The 17,370-nt window shown below is 36.5% G+C and overlaps 2 protein-coding genes across 9 annotated transcripts in view; one reads left to right on the top strand and one right to left on the bottom strand.

Moving 5' to 3' along the window:
* Nucleotides 1-17,370, bottom strand: part of MAPKAP1 (MAPK associated protein 1) — a 241,660-nt gene that overhangs the window by 205,292 nt on the left and 18,998 nt on the right. For 5 of the 8 annotated variants that reach the window (XM_081281927.1, XM_081281930.1, XM_081281931.1 and 2 more), the window contains exons 2-3: nucleotides 4,636-4,963; nucleotides 2,126-2,215 (exon numbers count right to left, since the gene is read on the bottom strand). The exons of 1 other annotated variant lie outside the window; for it this stretch is intronic. In XM_081281927.1, coding sequence (XP_081138053.1) covers nucleotides 2,126-2,215; nucleotides 4,636-4,894 — 349 coding nt within the window. In that variant the 5' untranslated portion in view covers nucleotides 4,895-4,963. Of the gene's footprint in view, nucleotides 1-2,125; nucleotides 2,216-4,635; nucleotides 4,964-13,742; nucleotides 13,906-17,370 lie in introns of all 8 variants that reach the window. 2 more of the 8 variants (XM_081281928.1, XM_081281929.1) reach the window with 2 other exon arrangements.
* On the top strand, nucleotides 9,656-11,342 carry LOC308642394 (dnaJ homolog subfamily A member 1-like). Its single transcript, XM_081281269.1, has one exon. It carries the CDS (start codon nucleotides 9,751-9,753, stop codon nucleotides 10,942-10,944), a length of 1,194 nt encoding a protein of 397 aa, XP_081137395.1. The 5' UTR covers nucleotides 9,656-9,750; the 3' UTR covers nucleotides 10,945-11,342.

Raw genomic sequence — 17,370 nt, 5'->3', positions numbered from 1 at the left:
ATGCGTGAGGCACTGGGCTCAATCCTCAGCACCACATAAAGATAAAATAAAGATATTGTGTCCACCTAAAGCTAAAAAATAAATATTAAAAAAAGATTATAGGAATGAATAAATAATGACTTATGGAAAATTCCCAAGGAAGATCAAAAGATTTAGAAATGGCATTTTTTGCCAAAAGAGAGATGTGTGAAGACAGAATGCCTGCTCAGTTAACTACTAACTCTATTTTCTTAGCATTCTCCAGGATAACCAGAGTGCCAAGCAGTGGTCTAATGATGGAACCCAGCCCCAGAATTAAAGACATTCCTTTGTGATAGAAAAGTGCTCTGCCACTGAACTACATCCCCCATCCTAAGACATTGATGACATTTCCTCTAACCATCAGGAACAACTGCAAGGCAGGCTGCTGGTCTGCCCAGAAACAGGGTCAACACTTCAAAGCATGGACTTTTCTAAAAATAAGATCACAGGGTCAATTATTGAAACGTGTGAGAGACAGAAAAGAGAGGAAAAGAAACTGAGGGAGAGACAAGTATACATATACAATGGACAGTAACAAATGAAAACAACAGGGGGACTACCCATTTCTCCAGTAATATTCGGTGAAACATTGAATCAGATCAAGTAGATTCAACTTTAGGAAGAAGTGAATGAGGAGCAAATAAAAATCCTCTTCTTTATTAAATGCATCAAACTTTATGCCAAATAATTTATTTCTCATATTGTAAAATGGATTGCTGCACTTACATTTGAAGTATTCTACCCTATTTTTATGTATTTATAATTTTTAAGATTATAAATACATAAAAATAGGGTAGAATAAAAGTGAAGAAGGCAAACAAAAGGTAGCTGGAAAGATGCAGTAGCTTAGATAAACTGGCTCTGTATTGATTCATTAAGAGGCGATTACTAGGAACTGCATTAAGATATATAGAAAATCTGAACAAAATGAACAAGATGAATCATAAAAAGTGTTTTCTGTTTGTGTTAAATACAACAAAGAGTATTAACTGAATCAACAGAAGAGGCCAGCCTAGTAAGATGTTTAAAGTATTGAGAATAAAACTAAAGAGAACTACAGAAAGACACAGAGCAAGAAGCAAATATTTCTGTTTCCCCACAGTCATCATTTAGAAGCAGTCATTAAGAAAACCATACCTAATAAGCGTACTGGAGTCTACAATCAAAGAATAATGTAAGAAGCACTTATAATGTGGTTTAGCACAAAATGGTTGGCCTTCGTATGAGGACAGAGTTGAATACAAAACATAGCACTATCATGTACAACTTTAGCAAGTAATCGAATTTCTTCAATTCCTTCTCTCAGCTGTAAAAAACAGCAGCTACCTATAGTTTGCAACGTCATTGCATTAGAGGTAATGCATGCCAAGTACCTATACAGCACAAGGCAGGTGCTGCTGTTAATATAATAATCATTAATATTGTTAGTCTTAATTATGTAGCAATGGAGATAGTCAATGAAGATTTATTACAGGCTTCAGACATTTCTTTTAAGAGGAAAAAAAGAAGAAATCTGGGAAACATAACCATCATAAAATATTTTAATAGTATTTTACTTTTGAAATTGTGTTCTAAAGTCTTGCTGAGATTGAAGCTTTGAAAATGCACTACTGCTACCCTTTATACTCATACCATATGAACACAAAAGAAAATGGTAATAATAATACTAGCAACCTAATTTTTTTAAGATAAAAGAATTAACATATATGCAAAAAAGATTGTTATTAGGACCATTAATGAGGCAAGGAAATATCTAGGTTGGAACTGCAAAGAGGAATGTATAACCCAGAGACCCATCCAAAAAATTACAGACTAATCCTTAGCCCTACAAACACAGTACTGGCATGACATTTTGTACAGAATGTCCCCTGCACACATTGATCTTTATGACCCAGACTGAAATTGGCTGAAAAGGCAAGATCTAAAGAATTTACACAGCTTCCGAGGGCCAAGGACAAGTAAAAGAGCTCAAAGCTCAAAACACAAGATGTATCTGCACAGATGATTTAAAGGGATGAATCAAAGTAAAAGTTCTTATATAATAATATAAACTAAATAAAATATATAAATACTCGAATTAAGAATTAAAATTATTTCCATTTACCTGATTGTTTAGAATTTCTTTCTTTCCACTGAATATTTTTGCATTTGATCTGGTTTTGTCTCTCTTTTCGAAGTCGTTCTAATCTTTGAGCTTGAAAAGAAATATTATAACTATAAGTTTGTCAATGAAAGTTTACTATAAACAAAGACATAATTAACTACCTTTATATGAATAAAGATGTTTTATATTGCATATGTAGGGAAAAAGTCATAAAATTTTAAAGGTGGCACCCTGAAAAGCAAATACCAACAAAAACATGAAAATATTCTTGATTTATAATTGAAATTAGAGGATATAAAACATTAATAGAGATCATAAAGATAGTATTAACATGGAAGAGAATAATAAAATGTGAAAACTTCTGTGATTAATATGACATTTCATTATATAAATCATTAATAACGGTCTTAAAGGAATTTTAATGCACAAATGAACTGAAGTGAATATTACATTACAGGAATAAAATTACTGTTATGAATTACTCTACCCGTTTCAAAAATTAAAGATAAATGAACTCAGACTAGACTATTAAAGTTTTAAATATAAAATCCTTTATCTAAAAATCATGAAAATTATAAAATGTCAAAGCTATATAAATTAGCATAGCTTTTCTTCAGTGGGCTGAAACAGTTTATAGGTAGTAAAATAAATGATTTGTATCTTTGTAACATTAGTCAAATCCTAAAAAGAACAATTTTTCTTTTAAAAAATTTTAAGATATGTTAAGAGAATTAAAAAGTAAATTCCTTGGTCATTAGGACAACCAATAATCTGAATTAATTATTAACATCCAGGTGCTACATAAAGAACAACAATATCAAGAGTCACCTAAAATCATGCATTTGTGATTATACCGCCACTGGCTGGTCAGTCTTCAAAAAAATGGTGAACTGAGCCTTTAAAGAAATACCATTCAGCATCCATTAACTGCTGCACAGAGATAACAATGAAAGGAAAGTCAAAATTGATGCCATCTCTTGAAACTCATTTTCTCTTGCTAATCTTCAACATCCTATTCTAGCACATTGCTAATAGAAAATAAATAAAATAAACTTCTTTTTCAAACACTTTCAAGGTAGGAAATCATACAATCCTACCTTACATTGTGATAGAGAAACACCACAAATATTCTTGCCAGAAACCTAAAACTACTCTGGCAAAAGCATTCTGTCAATGTCACTATATCTAACCAAATTCCACAGAAGAAAAATACATTGGTTGCAATTAATAAATGTGAAGGGTGCAGCCAATGTAACATAATCATAAAGCTCTTAATTTAGCAATATTCTCCTACTGAAATCCATTCAACCTGTCATATGAGATACTGTCTCAATAATTTGCAAGGAAGTCAGTTTCAACTAAAGAACTCAGAATCAATGATTTTGAATTATATTCAAACCTTCATTCAAGTCATATTTTGATAAAAGTTCCTTTAGATATTGGGAAATAGTATTAATTATTTTCATAAGATGAAATTATTCTTTTTGGTGTCACAGATGCTGAAATTTGAACCAAAACCTTAATGTGCTTTTCACTATAATTGTATCTGGTTCTACCTATAATACTCCTTTATGTAATATTTTATATCCAGATCATGAAAAATAAATACATGAATATTTTCAGTCTTGTAGTTTGACTTCTGTCACACTCATAGGGCATTAGCAGGTTACTATTGCTGATTTGGAGATTATATTTTCTGATGATCTAAAAAATAATAATTATCTCCTAGAATATCCTATTATTTCAGAACTACAATATGTATTCTAAATAATTTATCTAATTAAAGGCCTTGGTTCATCACATTCCCTGTGAAAGGAAAAAAATTTCAAACTAGAAAACAGGCAATGAAAAACCGTTTAAAAGATAACAATATATATACCAAAGTTGAGCATTTTCAAACCACAAAGATCAAGGTTAGTGGTCAATAAAGATAAAGAATCAAAAACAGAGGCACCTTTTCTAATCTCACACCCAAAGTGGGAATTCCTATTAGGACCAACCCTAACAAATAAAGAGCTGTCTCCGCCACTCCCCAACAGCCCCCCCCCCCCAACAATTCCTCCATGGATAACAACTGTCTGGAGCCATACCTTATACTCCTTGGCTAATCAGCTGTCTGTGTTAAAGGTTCTTTATTGTATCAACCTGAAATCTGCCTCCAGGGAATCTATCTACTGGGACTAGTGTTGTTCTGAAAAGACACTCAGAACAGGTCTGACTCCATTTCTACATGATGACTTTTTAGAAAATAACATCCAGCATGTCTCCCCTACCCACTTTCCACCTATACCTTTTCTGTCTCCTTCCTTCTAATTACATCACTCCAGAGGACCTCTCCATTCATACTCATAGAGATGGAGATGTTACTTAAGACTCGTTCTTAGTCTGACACATGCGTGTTCCTCTTATCACACAGAAACTCCCCCCTTCCAACATAATGCATTATTCCATACGACTGTTCACTAATTTAAAGCTCAGAAGACATGACTGGAAATAAAATTAAGGTTTACCTGTGTTTGAGCGTCTTCTAATACCAAAGTCCCAACTTGAGGTAATATCGACTGACTGGGCGTATACATAGCCCTGAGTCTCGCCATTGCTTCCCTGAATTTCTGACCCACTGTCTCCAGGCATTGAAGGAGGATGAATCTTCTCTAGGTCAACATCATGATCAATGAGAACCATCTCACACATTCCTGTGTCATCACTGGTCACATGTGACTGCCGAATATGAGCTAGAATGATAGTTGGATTGTCCAAGAAGGCCATCCTTTCTGTGGGCCAATTTCCTTAAAAGGCTATTTTCTCCTCTTCATATTGTTTCACCAGCTCACCTACCTAGAAACATGATGTACACAGCAATATTTAAGAATAAGGCAGAAAACGACTAAATCATTTTTCAAACAAATTCAATGTGGTAAAATGCTACCTTGAAAATCAACATTTATCCCTGTACCTAGGAGCTTAAAAGGATTAAGTCTAAGCTGAAAGGAAATCCTTATAAGCACTAGGGGCTATGGCTCTGGTCAATGAAATCTCTCTGTGGTATCAGAGAGGAAGGCTTGCTCTCTTGCAAAACAAATAACAGTAACCTCTTAGTCAGGCTACTTAAAGCACATAACTACTGCTGAAACAATAAATTCAAGTCTTTCTTTTTCTATTCCTTCTGAAGCAGTTTTTTCATTATTTTGTAAGGAACAAACTATATTTTCCTCAAATGATGTGCTTAAGTATGAAACTTATTTCATCAGTTTACATTTTCCCTTTTGTCTTATGGTTGTGAAGTGTTTAAAAGGGCACAGAGATTTGACAAAGGTGTACCACCCAAGTAATTTTGTTCAATAAACATATTTTCCTTTTTTTTTTAAGACAGTACTGTGTTTTTAAAATAAAACTTATTAATCAAAACTGCCTTGCTATAAGATTAATTTCTTATTTTAGAAACCTAATTATAAGAACTGCTTCCTCAATCCTGTTAAAACTATAATGATGTTTATTCTAGGAACGTAGATGGTACCCCCTTGGTTAAATGAGAATACTCACAAAACAGAACGGAACCATTGTTTCTGTTAGGGACTAGGTCCTAGAGACCCACTGGGTTCAAATCCTGGCCCTATCAGTTGCTGGCAATGTGATCTCAGTCAAAACACTTAACACCTTTGAGCCTCCTTTTGTTCTTCATTTATAAAATGGAGGTGCCAGGTTAAGAGAGGATACACAAGCAAAAATGCAGAAAAGTGAACGAGTAGGTAGTACATAATTAAGCAAACATAGGCTGCTATTAATAAGGTTGATGATGATGGCAAAAAGATCACTACTATTTTCAGTTTTAATTCTTGTTTAAGGTAGTCATAAATATACCAATATTTCATCCATCTTCAATAAGTTCATGGAAGATAAAATAAGTCTGGTTCTTTTGTGATAGAAGACACTGCAGGTTACCTCAGTCTCCTCCTTGCTCTTTCAAAATGGTTTAGATCTTGAAATACAAGGAACGTGAAAGCTGGTTTGAAAATGTTCCTAGAAACAATCCTATGAAGATTTTTATTTTTAGAAATAACTATAACTGGGTCCGGGGCAGTAGGTGAGTGACAGAACACTTGCCTACCATACACAGGGCCTGAATTTAATTCCCAGTACTACAAAAAAAAAAAAAAAAAAAGGAGAGAGAGAGAGAGAGAGAGAGAGAGAGAGAGAAGGCGCTGGAGATATAGCTCAGTTAGCAGAGTGCTTGCTTTGCATGCACAAAGCCCTGGATTCAATCCGAAGCACCACAAAAAAATTTTAAAAAGAGAAAAAATATGGGCTGGGGATGTGGCTCAAGCGGTAGCGCGCTCGCCTGGCATGCGTGCGGCCCGGGTTCGATCCTCAGCACCACATACCAACAAAGATATTGTGTCCGCCGAGAACTAAAAAAAATAAAAATAAAAAAAATATTAAAAATTCTCTCTCTCTCTCTCTCTCTCTCTCTCTCTCTCTCTCTGTCACTCTCTCTTTAAAAAAAAAAAGAGAAAAAATAAATATCAATAACACCAGATTTTCTTGTCATTTGTTTCTTCTAGAAATGAAAAACAGGAGGTAACCTATTTAACAAATCATTACAGCTAATTGAGGTTTCCAAAAAGGTGCTCCCACCTTCATCCTGAATAGTTCTCCCCTGCAAAAACAAGGACTTCAATAAGAAGCCATACATTGGGAGGGTGTTCTGACACTGAAAAGTCAAATGGCAAAGGGCAAAGCAAAAGGACGCTTAAAGGACGCTTAAGTACCTTCAATAAAATATTTTTCAGCAAAATTAATCTGCTTCATCCCAGCTTAGAAAGAAGAATGGGCAAACACCTCTAAAGGCACACACCTGCTCCCCATCTTTATCCTTACAGAAGAGAGGCCTCAAAACACCCTAAGATAAGCAGAGATCTTCTCTATTAAATACTATCACTTTGTACATAGAGGAATCTGTAGGATTCACTCAATCATTCCTTCCACACCAGTTTTGATAGAGAACTCCCATAGGACTGCCCTGGGAAATGTGCCATTTTGTGTGTCACTTTCCACCTCCTGTTCCGTGTTCTTGAAGACTTAAGACTATAAGTTCCACAAGGACAGGGGCCATCACACCACATCCTTTCTGACAAAAGGTGTTTACACATGGCAGGAATTCAATACATGTTGCTGTCCAACTTCCAACAACTATCCAATTTCGTTGTAGAGATAAGTCATATATGAGCATGTCAGGTTTAAGTGTGATTATAAAGAAAGGATTGCCTTTTTTTTATTAATACAGATACAAGAGCTTCTCTTCAATGTGCCCTTCAAAATTGTCACCTTGGGACATTATCAACTTATTCCAACAACTCTCCTTTTCAGAACCAAAAGAATATTTTTTTTTAAATCTCCTTAAGAGCAGCCAAGTATCATTTGAAGGTATACTTGATTTCTAAGACAAACACATTCAGAATACAAATGAAACAACTTGTTCTCTGTTCAGTTGTACAAAAAGCAAAATTATTTTTTAAGACTAATATTGGCAGGAGTTCAGAAAAATGGGCACTCATGCACTATAAAGCAAGTAAAACTTGGGATTTTTTAGAGAGTAATTTAGCAATGTTTACCAAAATGAAAAACATGAATACCCTTTGAGCAATCATACTTCTAGAATTTAAGAAAATAATTGTGGGCTGGGGATGTGGCTCAAGCGGTAGCGCGCTCGCCTGGCATGCGTGCGGCCCGGGTTCGATCCTCAGCACCACGTACCAACAAAGATGTTGTGTCCACCGAGAACTAAAAAATAAATATTAAAAATTCAAAAAAAAAAAAAAAAAAAAAAAGAAAATAATTGTGCAAAAAATGTTTCTCAGAATTGTTTACAATATGTAATGAAAATCTAAACATCCACTAACAGCACATATAGTATGATACATACACAGAATACTTAACAATGATTAAAAACATAACAGGCTGGTTAAACAAACAAAATGTGGTATATAACATAGGATAGAATATTATTCAGCCTTAAAAATGAAGGAAATTCTGACATACGCTTCAACATGGATGAGCCTTAAGAATATCTTGGGGGGGTGGTGGCGCTTAGCAGTAGAGCGCTCACCTCGCACATGCGAGACCCTGGGTTCGATCCTCAGCACCACATACAAAAATAAACAAGTGAAATAAAGGTGTTATGTCTAACTACAACTAAAAAACAAATATTAAAAAAAAAGAAGAAGAATATCATGCTAAGTAAAATAAGTACTTCCCATGGTATATGTACCTTATAACATGAGACAATCATGTCTAGCTCCATGAGGTCAGTTTCCCAAAGATTCCCTATTTTACAGCTTCTTTCTTCCTTGTTTTTGTGTGTGTGTGTGTGTGTGTGTGTGTGTGTGTGTGTGTGTGTGTTTTGTTTTTTTTAACAGTGCTGGGGATGGAAACCAAGACCTCACTACATGCACACTATCACTGAGCTACTCCCCCAGCCTCTTTCTCCCACTCTTTAACTACAGGTTCTTTAAAGCATAAAGATTTGTTTTACTGAAAATGGAAGCAGTAGGGACATCCATGCAGAATGAGAAGATAGTAAGAGATGTTCAAACAATACAGTCATTTTTAATGTACTGGGCTGGATCTCCTTATAAAAGACAATATTCAACAAATATTTGCTAAGTTCCTACTATCTGCTAATAGTGGTTCCAGCTGCACTTTGGATACTGTTACCACTTTGCACTTTCATTTGAACATGCAACCTACATGTGGTAACTTGAGAATAATTTTAGTAAGTTTTGGATATCAAGTCTGAAATACAATTTTTTTTTTCCTGTGCTGCATTTTAAACTGAGGGTCTTGCACATACTAGCCTAGTACTCTACCCCTGAGCTCCATCTCTAGCTGAATACAATTTTTAATAATAACTTCATGTACACACAAACTCTCAAACTTCATCTGCAATGGCTTCTAGAAAAATATAAAGTATGACATGATAAAACACACAAAGAGTTGGAGAAAGTCGCAAAGAGGAAGTAATTCAGGATAAATTCATACACCATGGCATGACATAAGATCTTGTATATTTACCACAGGTAAACTGCAGAATCTCAGAAGCAAAATACAACTGTAACAGCTAACCTTAACTTACTATAAAAACTAGAATTGTTCTAAGCCAAGCATGGTGCTATATATCTGTAATCCCAGTGTCTTGGGAGGATGAGGCAGAAGGATCACAATTTTTAGATCAGCCTCAGCAATTCAATGAGCCCCTAAGCAACTTAGCAAGATTGTCTCAAAATAAAAAAATAAAAAGAGCTGAGGATATGGCTAAGCGGTTAAGTACCCCTGAGTTCAATCCCTAGTTCAAAAAAAAAAGAAAACAACTAGAATTGTTCTATCCTTGTATATGAATTAATTCATATAACCCTCAAGATAACCCTATTTAGTTACTATTTTTATCCCCATTTTAAAAATGAAAAAAAAAAAAAACTGAAACACAGAAAGGTCAAGAACCTTGCCCAGGGAACTTTCCAGAATGCTCGGTGAGAGGCGGAGGAGCAGCGGCTGCCCGGGCTGCACACAGTTACGCACTCCTTCCCACTCCCTCACAACGGCCCCAGCCCGCTCACCGGCTGTAGAAAATGGTGAAAGAAACCACTTACTATGATGTTTTGGGGGTCAAACCCAATGCCACCCAGGAAGAATTAAAAAAGGCTTACAGAAAACTGGCTTTGAAGTACCACCCTGATAAGAATCCAAATGAAGGTGAAAAGTTTAAACAGATTTCTCAACCTTATGAAGTTCTCTCTGATGCCAAGAAAAGGGAATTATATGACAAAGGAGGAGAACAGGCAATTAAGGAGGGTGGAGCAGGTGGTGGTTTTGGCTCCCCCATGGACATCTTTGATATGTTTTTTGGAGGAGGAGGAAGGATGCAGAGAGAAAGGAGAGGTAAAAACGTTGTGCACCAGCTCTCAGTAACATTAGAAGACTTATATAATTGTGCAACAAGAAAACTGGCTCTGCAAAACAATGTGATTTGTGACAAATGTGAAGGCCGAGGTGGTAAGAAAGGAGCAGTAGAGTGCTGTCCCAACTGCCGAGGTACTGGAATACAAATAAGAATTCATCAGATAGGACCTGGAATGGTTCAGCAAATTCAGTCTGTGTGCATGGAGTGCCAGGGCCATGGGGAACGGATCAGTCCTAAAGATAGATGTAAAAGCTGCAATGGAAGGAAGATAGTTCGAGAGAAGAAGATTCTGGAAGTTCATATTGACAAAGGCATAAAAGATGGGCAGAAGATAACATTCCATGGTGAAGGAGACCAAGAGCCAGGACTGGAACCAGGAGATATTATCATTGTATTAGATCAGAAGGACCATGCTGTTTTTACTCAACGAGGAGAAGACCTTTTCATGTGTATGGACATACAGCTGGTGGAAGCATTATGTGGCTTCCAGAAGCCAATATCTACTCTTGATAATCGAACCATAGTCATCACCTCTCATCCAGGTCAGATCGTCAAGCATGGAGATATAAAGTGTGTGCTAAATGAAGGTATGCCAATTTATCGTAGACCATATGAAAAGGGTCGCCTAATCATCGAGTTTAAGGTAAACTTTCCTGAAAACGGCTTTCTGTCTCCTGACAAACTCTCTTTGCTGGAAAAACTCCTACCTGAGAGGAAGGAAGTGGAAGAGACTGATGAAATGGATCAGGTAGAACTGGTGGACTTTGATCCAAATCAGGAAAGACGGCGCCATTATAATGGAGAAGCATATGAGGATGATGAACATCATCCCAGAGGTGGTGTTCAGTGTCAAACCTCTTAATGGGGCCAGTGAATAACACTCACTGCAGGCATTTTATATGCAGTAGTGAATGAGTGAAGGACTATAATCATAATATGCTCACTACTTGCTATTGTTTTTGTTTTAATATTCAATTATAGTAGTGTTTTAAAAGTTAAATGAAGAATAAAAGCAAATATAAAAGCTCTGACTTTGCCCTGTATGTATGATGACTTCAGTGTGCAAGAAGTTGTTTAATACCTGTAAAGACTACTTTTAAAAAAGTTCCCCTAGCATCTGTTAGGCCATACCTTGTAATTGATTTCAGCTGTGTATGTGGACAAACTTAGAAATACTAGGTATATGTGTTGATTTCAGTGTATGACCCTTCATTGTTAAGCTATAAAATTAAAACTCTGTATTTAACTTGCAATCAGAAAAAGAAAAAAAAAGAAAAAAAAAAAAAAAGAACCTTGCCCAAAGCCAGACAACAGAAGTAAGAACCAAATCTAAAGAGCTTGAGATCTTAACCACTATGGTATTCAGTCTCTCAAAAAGGAACAAATAATCACAATAAAAATGATCCTATTGTACTCCTTGGACTCTGAGGCCTGAGACAAATTCCTTCCAGGGATTCCTGTAAAGGACATGAGAGAGCAAATATGCTCTGCAGCAGACAAGATTTTTAGCTCCCCTCTACTAATTCCACAGTGATTTTTAGCTCCCCTCTACTAATTCCACAGTGACTCGGTGAATCGTGAAACCACAAGAAGCAAGCAGTACATGAAACAATTGTTCAAAAAATAAAAATCACAAAACTTTACACATGAAAGGAATTTTAGAGATCATTTACTTTCCTAAAACCATAGAGACCTTATTTTTTAAAAAATATTTTGTTGTAGATGAGCACAATACCTTATTTTATTTTTATGTGGTGCTGAGGATCAACTCAATGCCTTACATATGCAAGACAAGTGCTTTACCACTGAGCTACAGCCTCAGACTAAGGATTTACTTTAAATAATCAGTTAAGTCTAAGTATATTTTTTGTTTGTTTGCAGTGCTCTTGATAGAACCCAGGGTCTCATGCATGCTAAGCAAGTACTCTAACACTGAGCTACACCCCTAGTCCTCTAAACACATTTTTTAAAATCTCTAGTGATTTATGCAACTTTAACTACAAATCCATCCATACCTGAAATATTTTTTATCTTTTTAAAATAACATACCATCATGAGTCCTCCCTATACTCCTTTACTTCCCAAGAACCTGAGACAGGCAGCAGTATGATTGAAAATACTCAAGTTCAGCCAATAGTTAGAAAGAAATTCCTCTTCTAAAATATTTTCAAAATACTACACACTGGCTTTCCTCTGCCAGGCAGACTTCCAGCCCCCTCACCTGTGAAAACTTGTCTGAATAAGCAACAGCCTGAGGCTTCTCAAAGAAACTCCCAATCAAAAATTACTGCTGCCCCATCAATGTGTCATATAAATGTTGGCATGTTAATTGTGTATTTATAAGATTGTTAATGGTTAGTTAATTTACCTCCCACACCATTATTGTACTTGAAATGATTTAACGTCTGCTAGGGGAGTTAACAACATGTAACAGCAGATGCGAAGTTTTTTCTGTTTGTTTGTTTGTTTGTTTTTTACCACCTTTGCACACTGTACCCGGACTTCCCATCCTTAGCATTAGGCCAAGTTAAACCTGATTGCTGCAGGCCTTAAAACTGTTACAGAAGTACTCACAGATTTATTTCCCACAAGGAATAATAACAAGTAGATCAGCAACAACATTTTTATTATATACAAAGTTTTCCACTCATAATAACCAACAGACCCTCTTTTTATTAATATTTCAACATTATTTGATCTTAAGTTCAGAATTCATTCTTCCTGGACTTCAAAAATAATTAAAGTAACCACTAACATAAAATGCACTTTACTCCCTTTTTCTGTCTTTCCAATTTAACTCTAAATTAAACCTTCATTTATTTTTTCAGACTACTAAAAGCTGGTCTTTTTTTTTTCCACTAACTGTTCTGGGAATTAAAATTTTCTCCATGTGAATAGGCCTAATCATGAAACAGCAAATAGTGAGACAATATATCTGGAGAGTTTATTTTTTCCTTTCACATTTTTAACTCCATATGATTAAAAATACTTACTAAATTAAGACAAGAGAAAATAAATGCTTATATCTTCCTTTGAATGAGATCCATTCACTAAGCATCATTTGAGTGGGAGGTCCTAGGAACCCTACAAAAATATGTAAATCTTGGCCTGCCCCTCTCCAGGCAGTTCAGCAGAATGGCTATGTCACAAACATACAGAACAGCAACAGAAGGCAAGGTATATCTACCTCCAAAAGAGACACTAAGTATGTTTTCCAAGAGAGGTGAAAGTCAAGAGAGCTTCAGGAAAGATGGTGATGACATTTTAAGGATAACAGCCTCTCCTTAGAAACACAAGGAGAATAGTATTTCCTGAGCTCTTACACTGAGCCAGCCACACTAATTGCCCTGAGCCTTTGTGAGTTGGTTTTTTTTTTTTTTTTTTGGGGGGGGATAGGGTGGTAGGGTGGGGATTGAACCCATGCTCTATCACTAAACTATACATACCCAATTCATTTTACTCTTTGAGACAGGGTTGCTAAATTACCCAGGCTAGCCTCAAATTTGCAATCCTCCTACTCTCATTTTATTTATTTTTATTTTTTTAAACTAAAGTTTAAAGGAGTTAAGAAACTTGCCTAAGGGCACATGGTAGGTGTCTTTCAAGTTCCTCCCAAAAAGGAGTGGAGCCTATTTCCCCTTCCCTTGACTCTGGGCTCACCTTGTGCTTTGCTTTCACCAAGTGTATGCAGTGGAACTTCTGAACCTCGCCCTGAAGAGGACTTGAAACTTCTGCTGTGGCCTTGGAAAGCTTCCAACTCATAAGATGTGGAATAAAAGACCACGTGGGCAGTGGCTCAGCCATCTCAGTCACTCCATCTGTCCTGTTGAGGCCCCCAATAAATGATTATGGCCATCTGGGACCAGCTAGCCCTTCCCCACCTCCCACCAATCTATCAGAGGTAAGGTCTCTTATGTCAAATGTCTCACTCCAACAAAGGGACCACATTCTTGATTTTCTTGCCTTATTACCACTAACCACCTGAAACGCCTCAGAACTTTAACACCTGTCAAGGTCCAGTTAAAAGAGAGCCTGGTATAGTAAGTACAGTGCCTCTCAAACTTCTCCACAGATAGATCAGAAGGGCATTAAGAAGACCTGGGGAGGAACCTACAGCAGCATGTCATAAGAAATTTATGGTTAGAATTCATATTTTGCATTCTATCCCATAATATCCTATATCTGTGGTTGTTTTAAATAGGAAAAAAATACCACTAAAAATTGATACTCTGGGAAAATGGGCATTGCTCACCATTTTTTTTAATACCCCAGATTAAACTCAGAGGCACTTAACCACTGAGTCATATCCCCAGCCCTTTTTTATTGATTTTTTTTTTTTTAGTTGTAGATGGACATAATACCATTATTTCATTTTTATGTGGTGCTGAGGATCAAACCCAGGGCCTTCCACATGCAAGGTGAGCACTCTGCCATAGAGCTACAACCCCAGCCCCCAACCCTTTTTTAAATATTTTATTTCGAGACAAGGTCTTGCTAAGTTGTTTAGGGCCTCACTAAGACTGGCTTTAAACTTGAAATCCTCCTGATTCAGGCTCCGGAGCCACTGGCATTATAGGCAAATGCTTACTCTTGTGGCTTCTAATACCCCATAACACAGACAGGGATTCTCCCAACTCCAGTTTGAATGGTAAGAGTCTTGTGGAAAAACAGACTTTGGAGTCAGAAATAAATGATTTTGTAAGGATGAAATGGCACTTTATCAATGGACCACTCAAAATCTAAATTTTGTTCAAAATATGTTTCCTATGACAAAGATAAAGAATGTACGTATTAATCTCACTAAATATATAAAGTTCTAAGCACAAGTTAGACTAGAATATTATTCAGCTGCTTTAATGCAATTGGTATTTTTTTTAGATGTTGATGGACCTTTATTCATTTATTCATTTTTTTCATTCATTTATCTATGTGGTGCTGAGAATCGAACCCAGTGCCTCACACATGCTAGGCAAGCACTCTACCACTGAGCCACAACCCCAGCCTGTAATTGGTATTTTCAAAGAGTTTTGAAACAACATTTTTTATCTAGCAATAACTGTGAAACTTCAGACACCATCCCTAAAATTCCAAACCTGCCAACATCTCTAGTTGTTACAAGAAAAGTGCCAGTTTGATGCAATATAGCCCTAAATTATTTTTCAATGGGTGTTGTCTCTCTGGAATAGTAGGTTTGAATGACACTTGTGAAAATAAACAATTTCGGGTTTTACTTTAATAACTCAGGTAAAAATGTTTACAGTTTTACCTCAAGTGAAGACTATGAATAATGGCAAATTATTCATACATGTTTTTTGATGTGAAATTATGAATAAGGGGCTGGGTTGTGGCTCAGCAGTAGAGAGCTCACCTATCATGTGTGGGGCGCTGGGTTCGAGCCTCACCACATAAAAATAAAATAAAGGTATTGTGTCCAACTACAACTAAAAAAACCAAAATTTTAAAAGAAAAAATATGAATAATGTCAAATTATTCAACATCTTTTTCGATGTGAAATTACAGGTTTAGGAACTTAAACTGTAAATAGCACTCGAATGCCTGCCAAATTCTCATCCAGAGATTTCATTTGACAAATATTCATAAAACACTTCCTATATGTCAGATACCAGAGATAAGAATGCTAAGAGGGGGAAAAAAAAAAAGAGTTGGCCACTGCCTTCATGGTGCTGAAAGTGAATATGGTAGACAGATTTTTAAAACAGCTCCAGAGTTTCTTGCGCTTGGTGTCAACATCTATCCCTCTGTGTTATCCCCTCTTGAGTGTGGATGGGAACTTCCTTGTTTATAGCCAACAGAATATGGCAAAGATGATAGGACAGTCACTGTCTTGATGATATTCCACTGTGACTCCATCTTAGCCAACTGAAAAAAAGAGACATTCAAAGCCGGAGAGATTCTCCTTGAAGAAGTGAGTCAAGTTAAAAAAAAAAAAAAAAAAAACTATACATGGCAAGGACTGAGGGCAGTTTGTAAGAGCTGAGAATAGTTCCTAACCATGAACTAGTGAGAAAAGGGACACCTCAGTCATACAGTCACAAGGTAAAGAATTTTATAACCATCTGAGACAGGCTGGAAGTTCTTTTTCTAATTAAGCTCCGAGATGAATCCATAACCAGCTAACACCTCAATTTCATCCCTTTGAGACCAGGAGAAGGGAATCCAGCTAAAGCCTTGACTTCTAACTTGCTGTGAAACCAAAATCTTATACCATTTAAGCTGATTATGTTTGTGGTAACTTCTTATGCAGCAAGAGAAAGTGAAAACAAAACTAAAACCTTACACATACAACACTGTGAGGCTCTCTGCAATCCAGTGTCACTCAGAGGCTCTCTGCAATCCAGTGTCACTCACCTGCTCGTCCCCGCTATCTATGACTTCCAGGACAATTCCTGCCACATTCTGGCCTTTGGCAAAGATTGACCTTTTTGTGAGATGTGTCCTTCTCCTCTAACACTTGTCCTCATCTTCCAAGTCCAACTCAAGTATCTCAATCTCTGCAAATCCTTCATCAATCCCAAAGTTCAAACTGTTTTAAAAGAATATTATTTCTACCTTCATTCATTAGTTGAATGAATATCTTTTCTTTTTTCAGTATTAGGAATTTAATCCAGGTACTTGAAGCTATATCCCCAGCCCATTTTTAGTTCCAAGACAGGGTTTCACTAGCCTCCAAAATTGCAATCTTCCTGCCTCAGTCTCCCAAGTCACTGTGATTACAGGTATACACTACCTTGCACAGCACAGGGATGTTGTTAAACAAGGTATAATGCAAAACACAGTACCCACAACAGAGAGTTATAATCCCCAAAATGTCAATATCAATAATTCTGAAACTGAGAACTCTTAATGTGTGGTTTGAAGTCACTAAATTTGTGGTAGTTTCCAACTCCTTTGGAGCTGTTTCATTTTTACTAAAACTAAGGCACAGGACTTTAAAATGCTACTAAAATCTATGCGCAAAATTTCTAAGATGTAATCAACTCCTAGGATCAACTCCTAATATGTTTTCCTAAATTTTAACTATCCTAAGGAAAAACCAAAGCTCAAACTGCTACTGACAAGCTGCATTCCCTCAAACTTATCCCATGGTCTGAAAAGCCAGTCCTCCCTTGGGGACACTAAACTTAAAACATAAAAGAGGTGAGAGCAAGCTGTGTGGACACAGCTTGAGGGAGAGAGGAGCAGGCCCCTCACTGCTCAATAATCTGCAAGAAGTTCCCCACAAGAAGGCAAGCAGCAGAGGATCCAGTCTGGAAAAGCAGGCAACCTG

This window comes from Spermophilus citellus (genome assembly GCF_964194105.1).
Source record: "Spermophilus citellus genome assembly, chromosome: 2".
NCBI lineage: Eukaryota > Metazoa > Chordata > Mammalia > Rodentia > Sciuridae > Spermophilus > Spermophilus citellus.
Note: the sequence above shows the minus strand (reverse complement) of the source record. Positions and strands in the feature narration are given on the sequence as shown.